The sequence below is a fragment of the Cyclopterus lumpus genome, chromosome 2 (assembly GCF_009769545.1).
Source record: "Cyclopterus lumpus isolate fCycLum1 chromosome 2, fCycLum1.pri, whole genome shotgun sequence".
Lineage (NCBI taxonomy): Eukaryota > Metazoa > Chordata > Actinopteri > Perciformes > Cyclopteridae > Cyclopterus > Cyclopterus lumpus.
In genome coordinates this window covers 2761387-2779088 of record NC_046967.1, presented here as the reverse complement: position 1 = coordinate 2779088, position 17702 = coordinate 2761387, and the positions used below count along the sequence as shown (strand labels likewise).

The following is a 17702-nucleotide window of genomic DNA, read 5'->3' as shown; positions in this document are numbered from 1 at the left end:
CTCGCGTACTTTTTCCATCTTTCGGGTCTCCTGTCGCTCCCGTGTGAGTGAATATGGCACTCGAGTCGAGGGCGGGGCTTATCTGAATACACATGTGTGATTGGCCGAGTAGCATCACGTGAGATGATTTACAACGCGTGTAATTGGCCGCTGTGTTTCCTGGACCGCTGAAGGAGAGCCGTAAAGACTAGAAGAGCTGAGCCGGTGAAATAGAAGTGACTTGTGAAAATGTAATAAATCTCAATTATCTATCGGTTTTCGGTCCAGAGAAAAAGGGGTCTGGGTCTGGACCGCGGTCCACCTGTTAGTGACCCCTGGTCTAGAGGATGACATGCAGACAACGAGGCAGCTGATGTGAAGTGGAACATATTACCAGAAAATGTAACACTTGATGGATCAATACGTAGATCAATCAAATAGTTATTGATTAAACATGAAGGTGCTACACTAGCAGCAGACAGTGAACCCACCTCAGAGTCTCCAGACTACAATGTGGACTCTCCAGAAAACCACTCAGCAGCTTCACTCCTAAATCCTGCAGCTGGTTTCCACTCAGATCCAGTTTTCTCAGACTGGAGGGGTTTGACTTCAGAGCTGATCCCAGAGAAGAACAGCCTTCCTTTGAGATCTGACAGTCTGACAGACTGAAAACACACAAAACAACACACAGAGTTTATCATATCAATACACAATGAATATATTATTTACATCATTAACATGAGTGGCTTTCATTTTGGTTTCATCTTCTTTTGTAAACAGACATGTTGTTAAAATCATGTCCCTGTAAACACATTTCAAACCCTGATTCCAGTGAAAGAAGTTCTTCCAGCTCTAACAAACTCAAATCAGGACTCAAAGCGTCCTGGTTCCCTGAAAGCAGGAGGGCCAAAAGATCTTCATGTTGGTGGACAAGACATCCACCACTTTGATCCCCAGCAGGATAGTGGCCACTTCTCCATTCAGTTCACAGCATTATTTCCAGATGCATATCAGCAGAGACACCAGTAGACATTGTTCTCCCTCAGTAACATGTTGGGAAACCACCATGAACTCAGTCTATCAGACACTTAGACCACTACATCATCTGTGTGGTAAATCAGCTGATCCTGACCTGAGATGTTCAAGTGCACAGTGTGGACTCTCCAGTCCAGCAGAGAGAAGCTTCACTCCTGAATCCTGCAGCTTGTTGTGACTCAGGTCCAGGTCTTTCAGACTAGAGGACTGGGAGCTGAGGACTGAGGACAGAGCTCCACAGCTTCTCTTTGAGAGTTTACAGCCACTCAGCCTAAGGGAGGAACAGGGATTAATACAAACAAAATGTTCAAAGTGAAACATCAAACCCATTTTGTAATGATAAGGTATCCGTACACAGCTTTGTTGGAGGCTTTGACCACCGGCAGCAGCCTCAGAAGAGCCTCCTCTGAATCAGAGTATTTCTTCAGGTCAAACACCTCCAGATCTTTTTCTGATGACAGTAAGATGAAGACCAGAGCTGACCACTGAGCAGGAGACTGTTTATCTATGGAGAGACGTCCTGATCTCAGGGACTGTTGGATCTCCTCCACCAGAGAACCATCATTCAGTTCATTCAGACAGTGGAACAGATTGATGCTTTTCTCTGGAGAAACATTCTCACTGATCTTCTTCTTGATGTACTGGACTGTTTCCTGATTGGTCAGTGAGCTACTTCCTGTCTGTGTCAGCAGACCTCGTAGGAGAGTCTGATTGGTCTCCAGGGAAAGACCCAGGAGGAAGCGGAGGAACAAGTCCAGGTGTCCATTTGGACTCTGTAAGGCCTTGTCCACAGCACTCTGGTAGAGATGTTTTAGTTTAGGTTCTGCTCTCAATACTTTAGGCCAACCAAGGCCTTTAGGTCTTGGTTGTTTTTCTGCCATCAGGTTGACACCAGAGTTGCTGAAGGTCAGATGGACATGAAGAGCAGCCAGAAACTCCTGAACACTCAGATGGACGAAGCAGAACACCTGGGCCTGGTACAGTCCTCTCTCCTCTCTGAAGATCTGTGTGAACACTCCTGAGTACACTGAGGCTGCTCGGATATCGATGCCACACTCTGTCAGCTCGGATTCATAGAAGATCAGGTTCCCTTTCTGCAGCTGATCAAAAGCCAGTTTTCCCAGAGACTCGGTCATCTTCCTGCTCTCTGGACTCCAGTGTTGATCCGTTTCAGCTCCTCCATCGAACTTGACCTTCTTCACTTTGGACTGAACCACCAGGAAGTGGATGTACATCTCAGTCAGGGTCTTGGGTAGCTCTCCTCCCTCTGTGGTCTTCAACACGTCCTCCAGAACTGTAGCAGTGATCCAACAGAAGACTGGGATGTGGCACATGATGTGGAGGCTACGGGAGGTCTTGATGTGGGAGATGATCCTGCTGGCCTGCTCCTCATCTCTGAACCTCTTCCTGAAGTAGTCCTCCTTCTGTGGGTCAGTGAACCCTCTGACCTCTGTCACCAAGCCAACACAGTCAGGAGGGATCTGATTGGCTGCTGCAGGTCGTGTGGTTATCCAGAGGCGAGCAGAGGGAAGCAGTTTCCCCCTGAAGAGGTTTGTCAGCAGCACATCCACTGAGGTGGATTCTGTGACATCAGTCAGGACCTCATTGTTGTGGAAGTCCAGAGGAAGTCGACACTCATCCAGACCGTCAAAGATGAACACAACCGGGAACTCTTCAAACCTGCAGATTGCTGCTTCTCTGGTTTCAGTGAAGAAGTGATGAACTAGTTCCACCAAGCTGAACTGCTTCTCTTTCAGCACATTCAGCTCTCTGAACGTGAATGGAAACATGAACTGGATGTCCTGGTTGGCTTTGTCTTCAGCCCAGTCCAGAGTGAACTTCTGTGTTAGGACTGTTTTCCCAACCCCAGCCACTCCCTTTGTCATCACTGTTCTGATTGGTTCCTCTCTTCCAGACGAGGCTTTGAAGAGGTCTTCTTGTCTGATGGGTGTTTCTGGTCTGTGTGGTTTCCTGGATGCTGTTTCAATCTGTCTGACCTCGTGCTCCTCATTGACCTCTGCAGTCCCTCCCTCTGTGATGTAGAGCTCTGTGTAGATCTGGTTCAGGAGGGTTGGGTTCCCTGCTTTAGGGATCCCCTCAAACACACACTGGAACTTCTTCTTCAGGTTAGACTTGAGTTCATGTTGGCACACTGCAGCACTAGTTTCTGGAATGACAGAAATCATAGATGAAATTAGTGAGTGGTGGTCTTCTGTTTAATTGTAAAGTCTTTTAAATCCTCTTACTGCTCTGCAGACAGTCAGCCAGCTCCTCCTGCTTCATTCTTCTCAAGAGGTTTAGTGTGATCTTCAGAAATGCTTCCCCGCTGCTCCTCATCTGCTCTTCATCCTCACCGTCCAACACCTCCTCATCTTCCTTCTGACCCGCAGAGCCTTCTGGGTAATCTGGACTGAGGACCTTTTGCATCTTCTTCAGCTCGCTCTTCATAAAGCTGACAATGTTCTTCTCAAGCAGCTGGAACCAAACAATACAAGTGTATTTACATGTATTTATATTTAAAATGGTGTATTGAGGTCGGTTCAAAGCTTTGAAATATCTCCTGAATTTCAGCTTCTAGCTTTCATGTTACATCAAAACTGTAAAAGTTTATATTATTTTAGTATCGTGTTATTATTGTTTTCTCAAGTGTTTTACTACCTAATCTGTGAACAGTGTGTTAATGTAGATTAACAATGCATTCTGGGAAATATTATTGTAAATCTAAGACAATAATACCAACTGACAATGAAAAACAAGCTCAATTTTTCATCTTGACCTCTGATGTCTAAATGTTGACATCAGAGGTCAGAGGAGGTTTAATACATAAGACTCGGGTAGGAACTTAGCTTTAATCCATGTTTCATCAAGTTAGGGCCGAGAATCCCGAAATAACCCAGAACCAAGTAGTATCGAAACTTCTCCAATCAAACGATACCTGAGAACCCTCCTTTTTGTGCTTGCAAGCTTTCCTTGATTTAATGTGTCGTGTGATTGGCCCCCAAACAGCCGTGTGGGTACCTTCCTGCACACTGTTAGCACCGTTAGCTGCTAGCCGCTGAGACGTCTGAGCTTGCAGCTAGCAGCTAACTGTGCTATAAGTGTTAACAGAGCTATCCTCGACAGCATAGTGCTTACAGAGCATAGTTTTAACCTCGGGGGTACTTGAAGATGGGTGTTACGCTTCCATGACAACGCAGTCAGGACGGCGTTGTCATTGGTCCTCCTGTATGAGCGCTGTGCACTGTGGTGGTGATTAGCTAGTCAGTGCACACACAAAAGCTCCAAAGGTGAGTTAATCCCCACAGATATATAACTCAGCCATTTAAATTATATTAGGCCTAAAAGATAGACATGGAGGGCGTGGCCTCTTTGATTGACAGGTGTTGCTTCACCTGCCCGTCTAAGCTCCATCAGCGATCCAACTCTTTGACCATCTCTATATTGTATACAGTCTCTGACTCACACACCTTAAATATGGGGTCCAGGTCTCTTGGGATCACTTGGGATCTCTGTTGCTGAACTCTTTGGAGAAAACAAAAGTACAAGTTGTATATTATGTTCTGTCTTAAGGAATCCTGAAATCAAAGGTAAAGGAGAGTCTGATCTCTGCTGATGGATCCTGATAGAAACACAGTAGCCTAATGAAAGCTCACCTTAGTTTAACAGACTGAAGTCCATCTTTGAATGTTAAAGGGCTTCTCATAGACTGGTCACTCTTCATGGACACACAGCTGGGTCCAGGTCCAGGTCCAGGTCTAGTTCCAGGTCCAGGTCCAGGAGAGTCAGCTCTCTGCTGATGGACCCTGACAGAAGCACAGTGCTGATGAATACAAATGTTCAGTAAAATTCTGACAGATTTAGTTTCTTTTGGTTGTAAAAGCTTACCCAAAAGACTGAAGTCCATCTTTGAATGTTAAAGGGGTTATCATAGACTGGTCACTCTTCATGGACACACAGCTGGGTCCAGGTCCAGGTCTAGTTCCAGGTCCAGGTCCAGGTCCAGGAGAGTCAGCTCTCTGCTGATGGACCCTGACAGAAACACAGTGCTGATGAATACAAATGTTCAGTAAAATTCTGACAGATTTAGTTTCTTTTGGTTGTAAAAACTTACCCAAAAGACTGAAGTCCATCTTTGAATGCTAAAGGGGTTATCATAGACTGGTCACTCTTCATGGACACACAGCTGGGTCCAGGTCCAGGTCCAGGTCCAGGTACAGGAGAGTCAGGTCTGTTCAACACAACACACACAGAGCTTAGAGGGTGAATAATGACGGAGGAGTGATGTGACATGGAGAAGAGTCCTGGTCTGTTAGAGATCCAGTGGAGTGATTTTATGTTCACGATTGTCTTTATTAATACACATGCATGCTTCTATAAATGTATATTATGTATATAAAAGTGTTCATCAGCTAGAATGAACACTTGCAGACGTGATGTGTGATTATATACTATCTTAACTCACTGAGTCTCTGGAGGGGGTTGTCTTTTAAAAGTAGGAGGAAAGTCCATAGACTCTTCACTGTTAATGGATACACAACTGGATCCAGGTCCAGGTCCAGGTCCAGGTCCAGGTGAGTCAGGTCTGTTCAACACAACACACAGAGCTTAGAGGGTGAATAATGACGGAGGAGTGATGTGACATGGAGAAGAGTCCTGGTCTGTTAGTGGTCCTGGTCTGTTAGAAGTCCTGGTCTGTTACCGGTCCTGGTCTGTTAGTGGTCTTGGTCTATTAGTGGTCCTGGTCTGTTAGTGGTCTTGGTCTATTAGTGGTCCTGGTCTGTTAGTGGACCTGGTCTGTTAGCGGTCCTGGACTGTTAGAGGCCCTGGTCTGTTAGCGGCCCTGGTCTGTTAGTGGTCCTGGTCTGTTAGAGGTCCTGGTCTGTTAGTGGTCCTGGCCTGTTAGTGGTCCTGGTCTGTTAGAGGTCCTGGTCTGTTAGTGGTCCTGGTCTGTTAGAGGTCCTGGTCTGTTAGTGGTCCTGGTCTGTTAGTGGTCCTGGTCTGTTAGAGGTCCTGGTCTGTTAGAGGTCCTGGTCTGTTAGTAGTCCTGGTCTGTTAGAGGTCCTGGTCTGTTAGTGGTACTGGTCTGTTAGTAGTCCTGGTCTGTTAGAGGTCCTGGTCTGTTAGTGGTACTGGTCTGTTAGTGGTCCTGGTCTGTTAGAGGTCCTGGTCTGTTAGAGGTCCTGGTCTGTTAGTAGTCCTGGTCTGTTAGAGGTCCTGGTCTGTTAGAGGTCCTGGTCTGTTAGTAGTCCTGGTCTGTTAGAGGTCCTGGTCTGTTAGTGGTACTGGTCTGTTAGTGGTCCTGGCCTGTTAGTGGTCCTGGTCTGTTAGAGGTCCTGGTCTGTTAGTGGTACTGGTCTGTTAGTGGTCCTGGTCTGTTAGAGGTCCTGGTCTGTTAGAGGTCCTGGTCTGTTAGTAGTCCTGGTCTGTTAGAGGTCCTGGTCTGTTAGTAGTCCTGGTCTGTTAGAGGTCCTGGTCTGTTAGTGGTACTGGTCTGTTAGTGGTCCTGGCCTGTTAGTGGTCCTGGTCTGTTAGTAGTCCTGGTCTGTTAGAGGTCCTGGTCTGTTAGTGGTCCTGGCCTGTTAGTGGTCCTGGTCTGTTAGAGGTCCTGGTCTGTTAGTGGTCCTGGTCTGTTAGAGGTCCTGGTCTGTTAGTGGTTCTGGTCTGTTAGTGGTCCTGGTCTGTTAGAGGTCCTGGTCTGTTAGTGGTCCTGGTCTGTTAGTGGTCTTGGCCTGTTAGTGGTCCTGGTCTGTTAGAGGTCCTGGTCTGTTAGTGGTCCTGGTCTATTAGAGGTCCTGGTCTGTTAGTGGTCCTGGTCTGTTAGTGGTCCTGGTCTGTTAGTGGTCCTGTTCTGTTAGTGGTCCTGGCCTGTTAGTGGTCCTAGTCTGTTAGTGGTCCTGGTCTGTTAGTGGTCCTGGTCTGTTCGAGGTCCTGGTCTGTTAGTGGTCCTGGTCTGTTAGTGGTCCTGGTCTGTTAGTGGTCCTGGTCTGTTAGAGGTCCTGGTCTGTTAGTGGTCCTGGTCTGTTAGTGGTCTTGGCCTGTTAGTGGTCCTGGTCTGTTAGAGGTCCTGGTCTGTTAGTGGTCCTGGTCTGTTAGTGGTCTTGGCCTGTTAGTGGTCCTGGTCTGTTAGTGGTCTTGGCCTGTTAGTGGTCCTGGTCTGTTAGTGGTCTTGGCCTGTTAGTGGTCCTGGTCTGTTAGAGGTCCTGGTCTGTTAGTGGTCCTGGTCTCACCTCTGAGCTTTGGTCTGGCTGTCATGTTCCCCACACAGAGTGGTTTTAGAGGGAGGGAGTCCCTCCTCTCTGTCCTCCCACTGATTCATAGCAGAGTCCACACCTTCACACAGACACAAACACCTGCTGTCATGACTACGACACTCACGTCACATGACACAAACACTGGAACGCTGTCAAACCGGTTCGGACGCATATTTCATTAAGTTGTCAAACTCAAGTTGGTTCAAGGTTTTAGCTCTTATTTTATTATAAGACGTGCACATCATGTCACTGTCCTTTAACTCAAATATTAATGATAGACTATTATTCCACCTGCAAGCAAAATAAATGATCAGCCAATCAGCATCAGGATCCATTTCTACCGTCCAGTTAAAGAGAGAAAGAACACAAAGTGGTCAAAGTGATCCTGATGATCAGAAATGTCCAGATTCCTCTGGTCGGATTCTCACCTGCTGAACTGACCTCAGGTCAGTTTACAGACACGTTCGCCTTCATGTGTGGAGGAACCTCTGGAGAGAAGAAGCTGCTCATGTCTTCCTGTCAGTCCTGTTGTGTGTGTGCATTTGATCTGAGGACGCCGTCACGCCCCCATCTCTTCAGAGTCCAAGTCCAAAATCAAACTGCGTGACGTCAGAACCAGTCCAACAGGTGTGGATAGTCAAAAGTGAATGATAATGGATGTGTTTCCACTTGTTCAGCACACACAGACTTCCCTTCTGTACTCACACGTTCACAAACAGCTGCTGGTTGTGATTGTCCACCAGCTCGAGCCTCTGATCCATAGACTACAATATGTTCATGTAAACTGTATGTACAGTATTTATACCGTTTATTTACTGAGTAGCACAATTAATTAAATGTTCAACAAACCTTATAAACATGTCTTTATATTAGAAACAATATCATAATATTTCTGATGTAATTAACACTTTATATATAATAAATATTGTACAAATTATAAATGAATACCTTTTTGATTTCCATTTAGGTATTACTGTTACGTGTTGGTACTGTTGATATACATAAAATGGAGAAATGGCCAGCAGCGTAATGCACATATTGCCACAGACAAAATTTGGCATCGTGGGGTTTCTAGTTGTACCGGGCAGATTCTCACGAGACGAGGAGCATCCTACAAAGACTATCTCTGCTTCTGTGGAAACCAAGGAAACAGGTCAGAGGTCAGGGGTCAACCTCAACACATCTGGTATACAGTGTGATGCAACAACTAAGAGAAACAAGCTCCCCTTTCCCAGTTAGACGTACAGTGTCACACAGATCAGGGCAGGTTGTACATTTACTAACACGAGTGCCTGTAAAATATCCACACTAGTGCCAGTACATGGACCTGTGCATGTTGATCATATATGTCAGACTGTCACACATACATGGATGTTGAATGCGCTTCATTACACAGGAAGTCAAGAAACAGGGTTGCACAAGTCATATTAATGTAAACAAACAGCAACCGGGTATTATCCATTCAATATTACAACACATGAATTGCACAGATTAATACAAATGTGTACAAAACTGGAGGGATTTTAAAGCTCAATATTAGTTATGTACAGATGAGCCCACCATTCAGTATTCCTCTACTATCAATGTGGTACTGATGGTTCTTTCTGCTGGGCTTTAGCAGTGTCAATGGGTACTGTGGACATGCTTTAGAGAGGTAGAACATCCACAATGAGGGGAACATCTCCCTCTTTACAGGATTCAAATGTGGAAGGGGAACCCCTGGAAAGAAACATGCTGCAATGGTTGCACACTGTACTTGTGTCCTGAACAGCCCACGTAGGGTGTATTTTGTACAGTTATTTGTTTAAAGTGTTTGACATGATCAATGTCAGACATGAGTTGAATGTATTTGTCATAACAAATATAAAACCTACATTTTACTAAAGTATATTTAGAATCTGTATCTGAATTAGAAAGGAGGCCCAACCACCTGCCCCCTTGACCCCATCCCTTCTCACCTTCTCCAGTCCATTGCTCCGGACCTTCTTCCCTTTCTCACCCATCTTATTAACACCTCCCTCTCAACCGGCTGTTTCCCTAACTCTCTGAAGGAGGCAAGAGTCAACCCTCTCCTGAAGAAACCCACTCTCGACCCATCTGAAATCAATAACTACAGACCTGTCTCTCTCCTCCCCTTCCTTTCCAAAACTCTAGAGCGAGCTATCTTTAACCAAGTCTCCTCCTTTCTTCACTGTAACAACCTTCTAGACCCCCACCAGTCTGGATTCAAGGCAGGCCACTCAACAGAGACTGCCCTCCTTGCTGTCTCTGAGCAGCTTCACACTGCTAGAGCAGCCTCTCTCTCCTCTGTCCTTATCCTTCTAGACCTTTCCGCTGCCTTTGACACAGTGAATCACCAGATCCTCATGTCCTCCCTCCAGGACCTGGGTATCTCAGGCACCGCGCTCTCACTCTTCTCATCCTACCTCACCGACCGCTCTTACCGGGTAACCTGGAGAGGATCTGTGTCTGAGCCTTGTCCTCTGACTACTGGGGTCCCTCAGGGTTCAGTCCTTGCTCCTCTTCTCTTCTCTCTGTACACCAACTCTCTTGGCTCTGTCATTCGCTCGCATGGCTTCACCTACCACAGCCATGCTGACGACACCCAACTGATCCTCTCGTTTCCCCAATCTGAAACACAGGTAGCAGCACGAATCTCTGCCTGTCTGACTGACATCTCTCAGTGGATGTCCGCTCACCACCTGAAAATTAACCCGGACAAGACTGCTTCTCCTTCCAGGAAAAGGCTCTCCCACCCACGACCTGACTATCACCTTCAACAACTCAGTGTTGGCTCCGACTCTGACTGCCAGGAACCTCGGTGTGACGCTCGACAGTCAACTCTCCCTGACTGCCAACATTACCGCAATAACACGCTCCTGTAGGTACATGCTGTACAACATCAGGAGAATACGACCCCTTCTCACTCAGAAGGCGGCACAGGTTCTGGTCCAGGCTCTGGTCATCTCACGGCTGGACTATTGCAACTCCCTCCTGGCAGGTCTACCTGCTAATGCCATTCGACCTCTACAGCTCATCCAGAATGCAGCTGCTCGACTGGTCTTCAACCGACCGAAATTTACCCACACTACTCCGCTCCTCCGCGACCTTCACTGGTTACCGGTGGCCGCCCGCATCCGCTTCAAAACATTGGTACTTGTGTACCGTGCTGCGAACAGATCGGGTCCAGTCTACATCCAGGACATGGTCAAACCGTACACCCCAGCCCGTTCACTTCGCTCGGCTTCTGCCAATCGGCTTGTAGCTCCTTCACTTCGAGCTAAACACTCAACAAAATCACGACTGTTTGCTGTGCTGGCTCCTCATTGGTGGAACGAGCTTCCCATTGACATCAGGACAGCAGAAAGTCTCTACATCTTCCGGCGCAAACTAAAAACACATCTTTTTCGACTATACCTTGAATAGGTAGCACTTAAATGCCGTAGTAGCACTTAAATGTCCCTTACCGATAGCACTTTAGTAGCACTTAAATGGCACTTACGGATAGTACTTTGTAGTTTAACTTTATTGAAGAAATTGTACTTGCTTGATTCTTGTTGTTCTGAGTTTGGACTCACAGTTTAATGCACTTATTGTAAGTCGCTTTGGATAAAAGCGTCAGCTAAATGACATGTAATGTAATGTAAATACTTATTATCAAAATAGCGTTCCAGTTAGATTAGTAAACAATAGTGTCTCGTACATGTAATAGTCAGTAATGAGCCAGCACAGTATGATGTTTGTAAACTTTCAGAGATGAAATAGTGTCTTCTTTAAACTAGTTTCACAGAGGGCATAATAGCTCAGACACAACCTGAAGCACGGAGTCAACACGTTTCAGGAACTTGAAGAATGTTAAGAACACAGAGCACGTGTTCCTTCCACAGCCAATCAGTGAAGACTAGGGTTGCAAAGGGTAGGACAGTTTCCGGTAAATTTCCGGGAATTTTGAAAAAAAAAAATGTGACTAAGCATATAACAGGGAACTTAAATGTAGTTGAGAACAAGGTGTACCGATTCTAAAAAGGTACCGCGGTACCAGTACGTTCAAAACGATACGGTTTTGCATATTTTTAGTATCGATACTTTATTAAAATAGCTCCCGATCAGAGCGGACCTACATCACTGCTCCTTTAATGCTGCCCAGCGCGTTGACTGCAAGGGGGCGGGGCTAGCCCAGCGCGTTGACTGCAAGGAGGCGGGGCTGCGCAGCGCTCACACACTAACAGGCAGCGCGCTCTCACTCAGTGATCGCTGGGGAGACAACATGGCGTCACGTGCCGGCGCTTTTTGCGACTTTTTGTTTAAAAAAAAGATGCGGAAAGCCCACTGACATACAGACAGTGAAGCCCACTGACATACAGACAGTGAAGGAAAGCCCACTGACATACAGACAGTGAAGGAAGGCCCACTGGCATACAGACAGTGAAGGAAAGCCCACTGACATACAGACAGTGAAGGAAAGCCCACTAACATACAGACAGTGAAGCCCACTGACATACAGACAGTGAAGGAAAGCCCACTGACATACAGACAGTGAAGCCCACTGACATACAGACAGTGAAGGAAGGCCCACTGACATACAGACAGTGAAGGAAAGCCCACTGACATACAGACAGTGAAGGAAAGCGCACTGACATACAGACAGTGAAGGAAGGCCCACTGACATACAGACAGTGAAGCCCACTGACATACAGACAGTGAAGGAAGGCCCACTGACATACAGACAGTGAAGGAAAGCCCACTGACATACAGACAGTGAAGGAAGGCCCACTGACATACAGACAGTGAAGGAAAGCCCACTGACATACAGACAGTGAAGGAAGGCCCACTGACATACAAAGACCCGTCTGCAAAACGTATTTCAAAGCCACTCAGACCAAGGAGCAACACGTCAAACATTAAAGCACCTTTCAGACAGACACCCCGAACTGTTCAAAGAGTTCAAAGAACGACAGGTAATCAAATGTGATTATAAACATGATGCACACCTTAAGCTCACCCACATACAGCCTAACACTGTAGCCTTAGCCTAGTTTAACGACCAGTCTATATGATCATGAGGTCACAATGCACACACGTGTACTAAATGAAACACAATTGATGCAAAATGGCTACATGCTGGTGGATCTTCAGCTAAGTCTTTTTTATTTTAGTTAAGGAAAAATAATTATTCCATGAATTAAGATAAAATATGAACTCTACAATTGCTCATACTTATGGAAGGAACTATGTAGTCATCTAGTCAGGTACGGACAAAAGGCCTACATAGCCGTGTATAATCAATGCTGTGATGGCACCATGTAGTTTTCATTAATATCTTGCTGTAGGCTAATACTAATATTAATGCCATTTGTTAAGTGTTGAAAAAGCTGGGCAGGAACGAGCTGGTAAAAAGGGAACCATACAGATGTTTTATTTATTACCATTATAGATAAATATACCAGTATCGTGTCGTATTTGTGGTATCGTATCTAATTCTGGTATTGTATCATAAGTATCGGGTATCGTGATATTTATGGCAGGTATCGTATCGAAGTTATAATTTGGTATCGTGACAACCCTAGAACAAGACTATGCACGCCTAGCTCAGCTGGACCCTGAATGCAGCTGGTTGGGAACATTGTCTGCCAGAAACATAAACGTCAACATAAAACGTTCTGTTGTTTCTGAACGTCTTTGTCATCAGCGTCTGAACATTTCAGCCCTATGCCTGGCAAGTGTGAGAGCGCAGAGTTGCGTAGAGGCCAAGAGCGGTATTCCAGACAGATAGAGATTTCAATTATAGCTGCAACATATTGAAAAGAATAACTGAACTAGTTCATTTTTTGGAGCTGTGAACTTAGTTCAACATTTTGAATTATGAACTATGAACTGTTCATGTAGAAAGTGAACTTTCCCAACACTGTTTGTCATTACCTAGCATATTGATTACTTGGTAAACTGAAGCCATGTTCATTTTATTAGTATACAGTAGACTAACTTTTTACATCAGTGAGGAGGACGTTGATGAGGTCCAGGAAGAAAGCATTTAGACCTGAAAGGATTCAGGGAAAAACACTTTAAAAAGCATAGGGAATACACCTTTTTTATTCAACGTTCATGTTTTTGTTGTTAGATGAAAGAATTAAGTTCTACTGACAAATTGTCAAAAAAGTCATTTTTTAAAGTTTTATTATAAATGTTTGCATGCATGTCTGCTTGACAAGGTAAATACAGTTAAATTACCCCAAAATTCCCGTATATTCCCGTTTATTCCCGTGGAAAGTTTCCAACTTTGAATATTCCGGGAATTTTGCAACCCTAGTGAAGACAGTGAATGTCAATTACCAACCAGAGATAGAGACCATCACTTATGAGTTTAAACTACAAGAAATACAACATTTAGCAAACAACACCTTGGTGACTTACTTTCATAGGAATAAAACGGGTTCATTCCTCTTAGTTCACATGAATAATCTGAATGATGACAGATAATATATTATATATTATAATATATATATATTATAATAAAATAATAATATGTTATAATTATTATAATATTATGTATAAATATACAATATATATACTAATATATAATAAGTGTATTAAATAGACAGTGGGAAACATAAAATATATATACTAATAATACTATATAATATAATAATATCATTTTTTTTAAATGGATAGAGTGATGCAGTAACTGTGTCTTTATTACTATAAGTAGTAGTTTAACAGACCTGGCTTCACGTAACGCTATGCAGGAAAGGACGTCTCATTTCTCTTCAAACATATTTCCTCCTTTTCTTCTCTCCTGCATGGCTAGCTAGTAGCTGAAGTGCGGGAGCTAGTGTTCGTTAGCAACAAGCTACGCTATCGTTACTGTGTTTCCACGTGACATGAGTAGTAGGAGCCTGGGATCGGCCCTCCGATCCTCCGCTTGAAGGTCCGCAGCCTATCCACTGAACCACAACGGACAAAAGGCTTGCTCCGCCCATTTTACCCATGATGCATCTGAGGTGACAGAATCATACATTTCGCACCAGAGGAGAAGACACATAACTGACAGTTGACATTTTCTAAATACAACAGTTGTTGAGTCACAGAATGTAATTGTTGAATGTTTTTAGGTGAGAAGTTAGTAGTTTAAGCGTCAAGTCAGTTGTTGGTTTGTCAACCTTCAGCTTGCTTAAAAGATATTCTCCCACATTTTGGAGTTTGAGGTACTGACGTCAGCCCAAAAAAAGACCTCTGATTGGTCAACAAGTCATAAACAAAGCCTCTGATTGGTTGACAGTCAAGAAGTGACCTCCGATTGGTCGAATGACTCAAGAGGCTAACTATTTAATACATTTATATATCTTTGTATTATTATTATATATATATATATATATATATATATATATATATATAATAATAATAGATGTATACTATGCTTTTTGATTAGTTCCCCCGATCAATAGCTTAAGTTTAATAACATTAGCAGCTAACAATCTAACACTGTAGCTTAATAAAGATAACATACTTATTTAGGTTGAATAAAGAAGATGAAATACATATTTAGGTTTAATAAAGATGATGAAATACTTAGTTAGGTTTAATAAAGATGATGAAATACTTAGTTAGGTTTTAGGTTTAATAAAAGATATTAGATTATATGTATGTATATATATATATATATATATATGTATGTATGTACATGTTTATCCATCCATTTTCAATACCGCTTATCCTCATTAGGGTCGCGGGGGCGCTGGAGCCTATCCCAGCTGACATAGGGCGAAGGCAGGGGACACCCTGGACAGGCCGCCAGTCCATCGAGGGCACATGTAGGGACATACAACCATTCACTCTCACATTCACACCTATGGGACATTTAGAGATCAATTAACCTGCATGTTTATATATATATATATTCATTACATATATATATATAAAGATATATAGAAATATATATAGAAATGTAACGGAGTTCAAAATATACTTTGTCACTTCTTATTTTCAATGTATTATATTTTATTTTTGGGTATTATTCAACGATCCTGTTGAGTGTGTGTCAATTTTATTTTAATGAGTTTTTTTTATTTAGCATTATTTCTAAAATCTGTTTCCTGCTGAAATTGGGTTTCACCCCTTCTTGGCCTCCAAAGCTTCCGTAGCCCGTTTTTCCCCTAACAACAGTTCATTATTGCTGAGAGTAAGTTGTGGGGGAAAATGATATTGCATTATATTGCTATATTCTTTAAAAATGTAACCGTTTATGTTACACACGGTAATGGTCGATAATACGATCACGGTGTGCACCTGTTGTGTGTCATTCAGATGGTTAAAATGTTGAGGCTGTTTCATTTTGCCTCTTTTTGTCGCCATTTGTATTTGCCACTTCCGGCCGCCCTGATGTTTATTTTCCCTGTATAAATTCTGTTTTGCTTGTTTAGGAAGCTGATGTACAGAGAGAAGACAACGTGTGTGTTTCGTTGTCTTCTGCATGTATGTGTTTTTCCTTTGTTTAATGTTATAATTTTCGCTGGGTCTGCCTAGTCACTCTAACTCGCGCAGTTATTTATTTTGTCCACTTGGGGGCGCTGTTTCCCCATTGTATGTCATGATTCATGGTTTTGATAAGAATTGTTATAATTTAGATTTAATGTAGTCCTGTCTTCCGGACACAATAGTTCGATATTGCTGAGAGAAGCGGATGTACAGAGAGAAGACAATGTGTGTGTTTTATTGTCTTCTGCAGGAGCAAATAAATGCTGGAAAAGAAAACATCTGAGTCGACTTTACATTACATTACATTACATGTCATTTAGCTGACGCTTTTATCCAAAGCGACTTACAATAAGTGCATTAAACCATGAGTCCAAACTCAGAACAACAAGAATCAAGCAAGTACAATTTCTTAGTAAAAAAAAAAGTAAGTGCTACTAAAGTGCTACTACGGCTCTACCTTCCCTATTCAAGGTATAGTCGTAAAATATGTGTTTTTAGTTTGTGATGGAAGATGTAGAGACTTTCTGCTGTCCTGATGTCAATGGGGAGCTCGTTCCACCAATGAGGAGCCAGCACAGCAAACAGTCGTGACTTTGTTGGTTAGACCATGTTAGACCATGTCCTGGATGTAGACCGGACCCGATCTGTTCGCAGCACGGTACGCAAGTACCAATGTTTTGAAGCGGATGCAGGCGGCCACAATTTCGGGAGGTTGAAGACCAGGCGAGCAGCTGCATTCTGGATGAGCTATAGTGGTCGGATGGCATTAGCAGGTAGACCTGAAGGAGGAGTTGCAGTAGTCTAGCCGTGAGATGACCAGAGCCTGGACCAGGACCTGAACCAGACCAGAACCTGTGTTGCCTTCTGTGTGAGAAGGGGTCGTATTCTCCTGATGTTGTACAGCATGTACCTACAGGAGCGTGTTGTTGCGGTGATGTTGGCAGTCAGGGAGAGTTGACTGTCGAGTGTCACACCGAGTGTTCAATCAGGAGAGACAAGTGGGTGAATAGTAGTCAACGTTTATGTACTGCCAGATGATGTGACCATGGGTTACGCTGAACCATTTGGCACTTGAACTCGGCGGGGAGATTTGAGATCGTGCTGTATTTGCCCTGAGCGGCAGCAATAAATGAATCCCCCCGAGGAGTCCAGACACTGGTGGTGGTGGCTGGAGATACGATGGGCTGCCGAATTTGAAGAGGCGGATGGAGCTGGGGAGGGTTAGGGAAACATGTCATATATTATATCTTGTTACATATCAGTAGGAAGTGTTTTGGTCAGTGGAAGATAGCAACTATTTTATTTATTGCATTTCCTTTAGCTTGTGTTTTAGATTTGGATATTGCAGCTGGAGGTACACGTGTTGAGTGTCGTTCCTTCTCTGTCCACCAGAGGGCGACATAGCATTAAGTTAAAGCACCTGTGTTTTAATGTGACTTTACTTCATGCACTGGGTGTAAAGATGGACGATACAATACTGACACTGCTATTACTTTGGTTATGAATTATATCTGCTTGGTTAATCTAATAAAAGCATTTTACACAGAGGAGCATGTCACATTGAATTAGATTTTAACCCATAATAACCTAGACCCATTTCTGCATCAAGGAAAATTCATGGGGGACATAAAACAGATTAAATAGACCACATATAACACATTTCTGACAAATGGGTTATGTCTCAGGATCACACATTATGGTCTGTATTTCTGACAACCATTGACAGGACTTAACCCATAAGGATTAACGCGGACACACGTGTCACACGTCCTTTAAATATTCTGGAAGGTTCCTTATACAGCTTTATCCTTGATTTTAACTCGTGAAGTCCCGACGTGACATCTACAGAACATCGTGGTGGGTCGTGTGATTTTGTGTTGCCATAACAACACTTCCAAGATGTCTGCTCCCGGATCTGACACAAGTAGCTCAATTTAAAAAGCTTGTTTTTCGTTGCTAAAGATA

General features: G+C 43.8%; 1 protein-coding gene across 1 annotated transcript in view; it reads right to left on the bottom strand.

Annotated features, from left to right (window-relative positions):
* Window positions 1-475: 475 nt before the first annotated feature.
* The window catches only part of LOC117741380 (protein NLRC3-like), a gene marked incomplete at its 3' end in the record, with an annotated part of 65965 nt that continues 48738 nt past the window's right edge, over window positions 476-17702 (bottom strand). The window contains exons 4-9 of the mRNA XM_034548400.1: window positions 4668-4817; window positions 4482-4536; window positions 3261-3489; window positions 1369-3181; window positions 1112-1285; window positions 476-644 (exon numbers count right to left, since the gene is read on the bottom strand). Coding sequence (XP_034404291.1) covers window positions 476-644; window positions 1112-1285; window positions 1369-3181; window positions 3261-3489; window positions 4482-4536; window positions 4668-4817 — 2590 coding nt within the window. The remainder of the gene's footprint in view (window positions 645-1111; window positions 1286-1368; window positions 3182-3260; window positions 3490-4481; window positions 4537-4667; window positions 4818-17702) is intronic.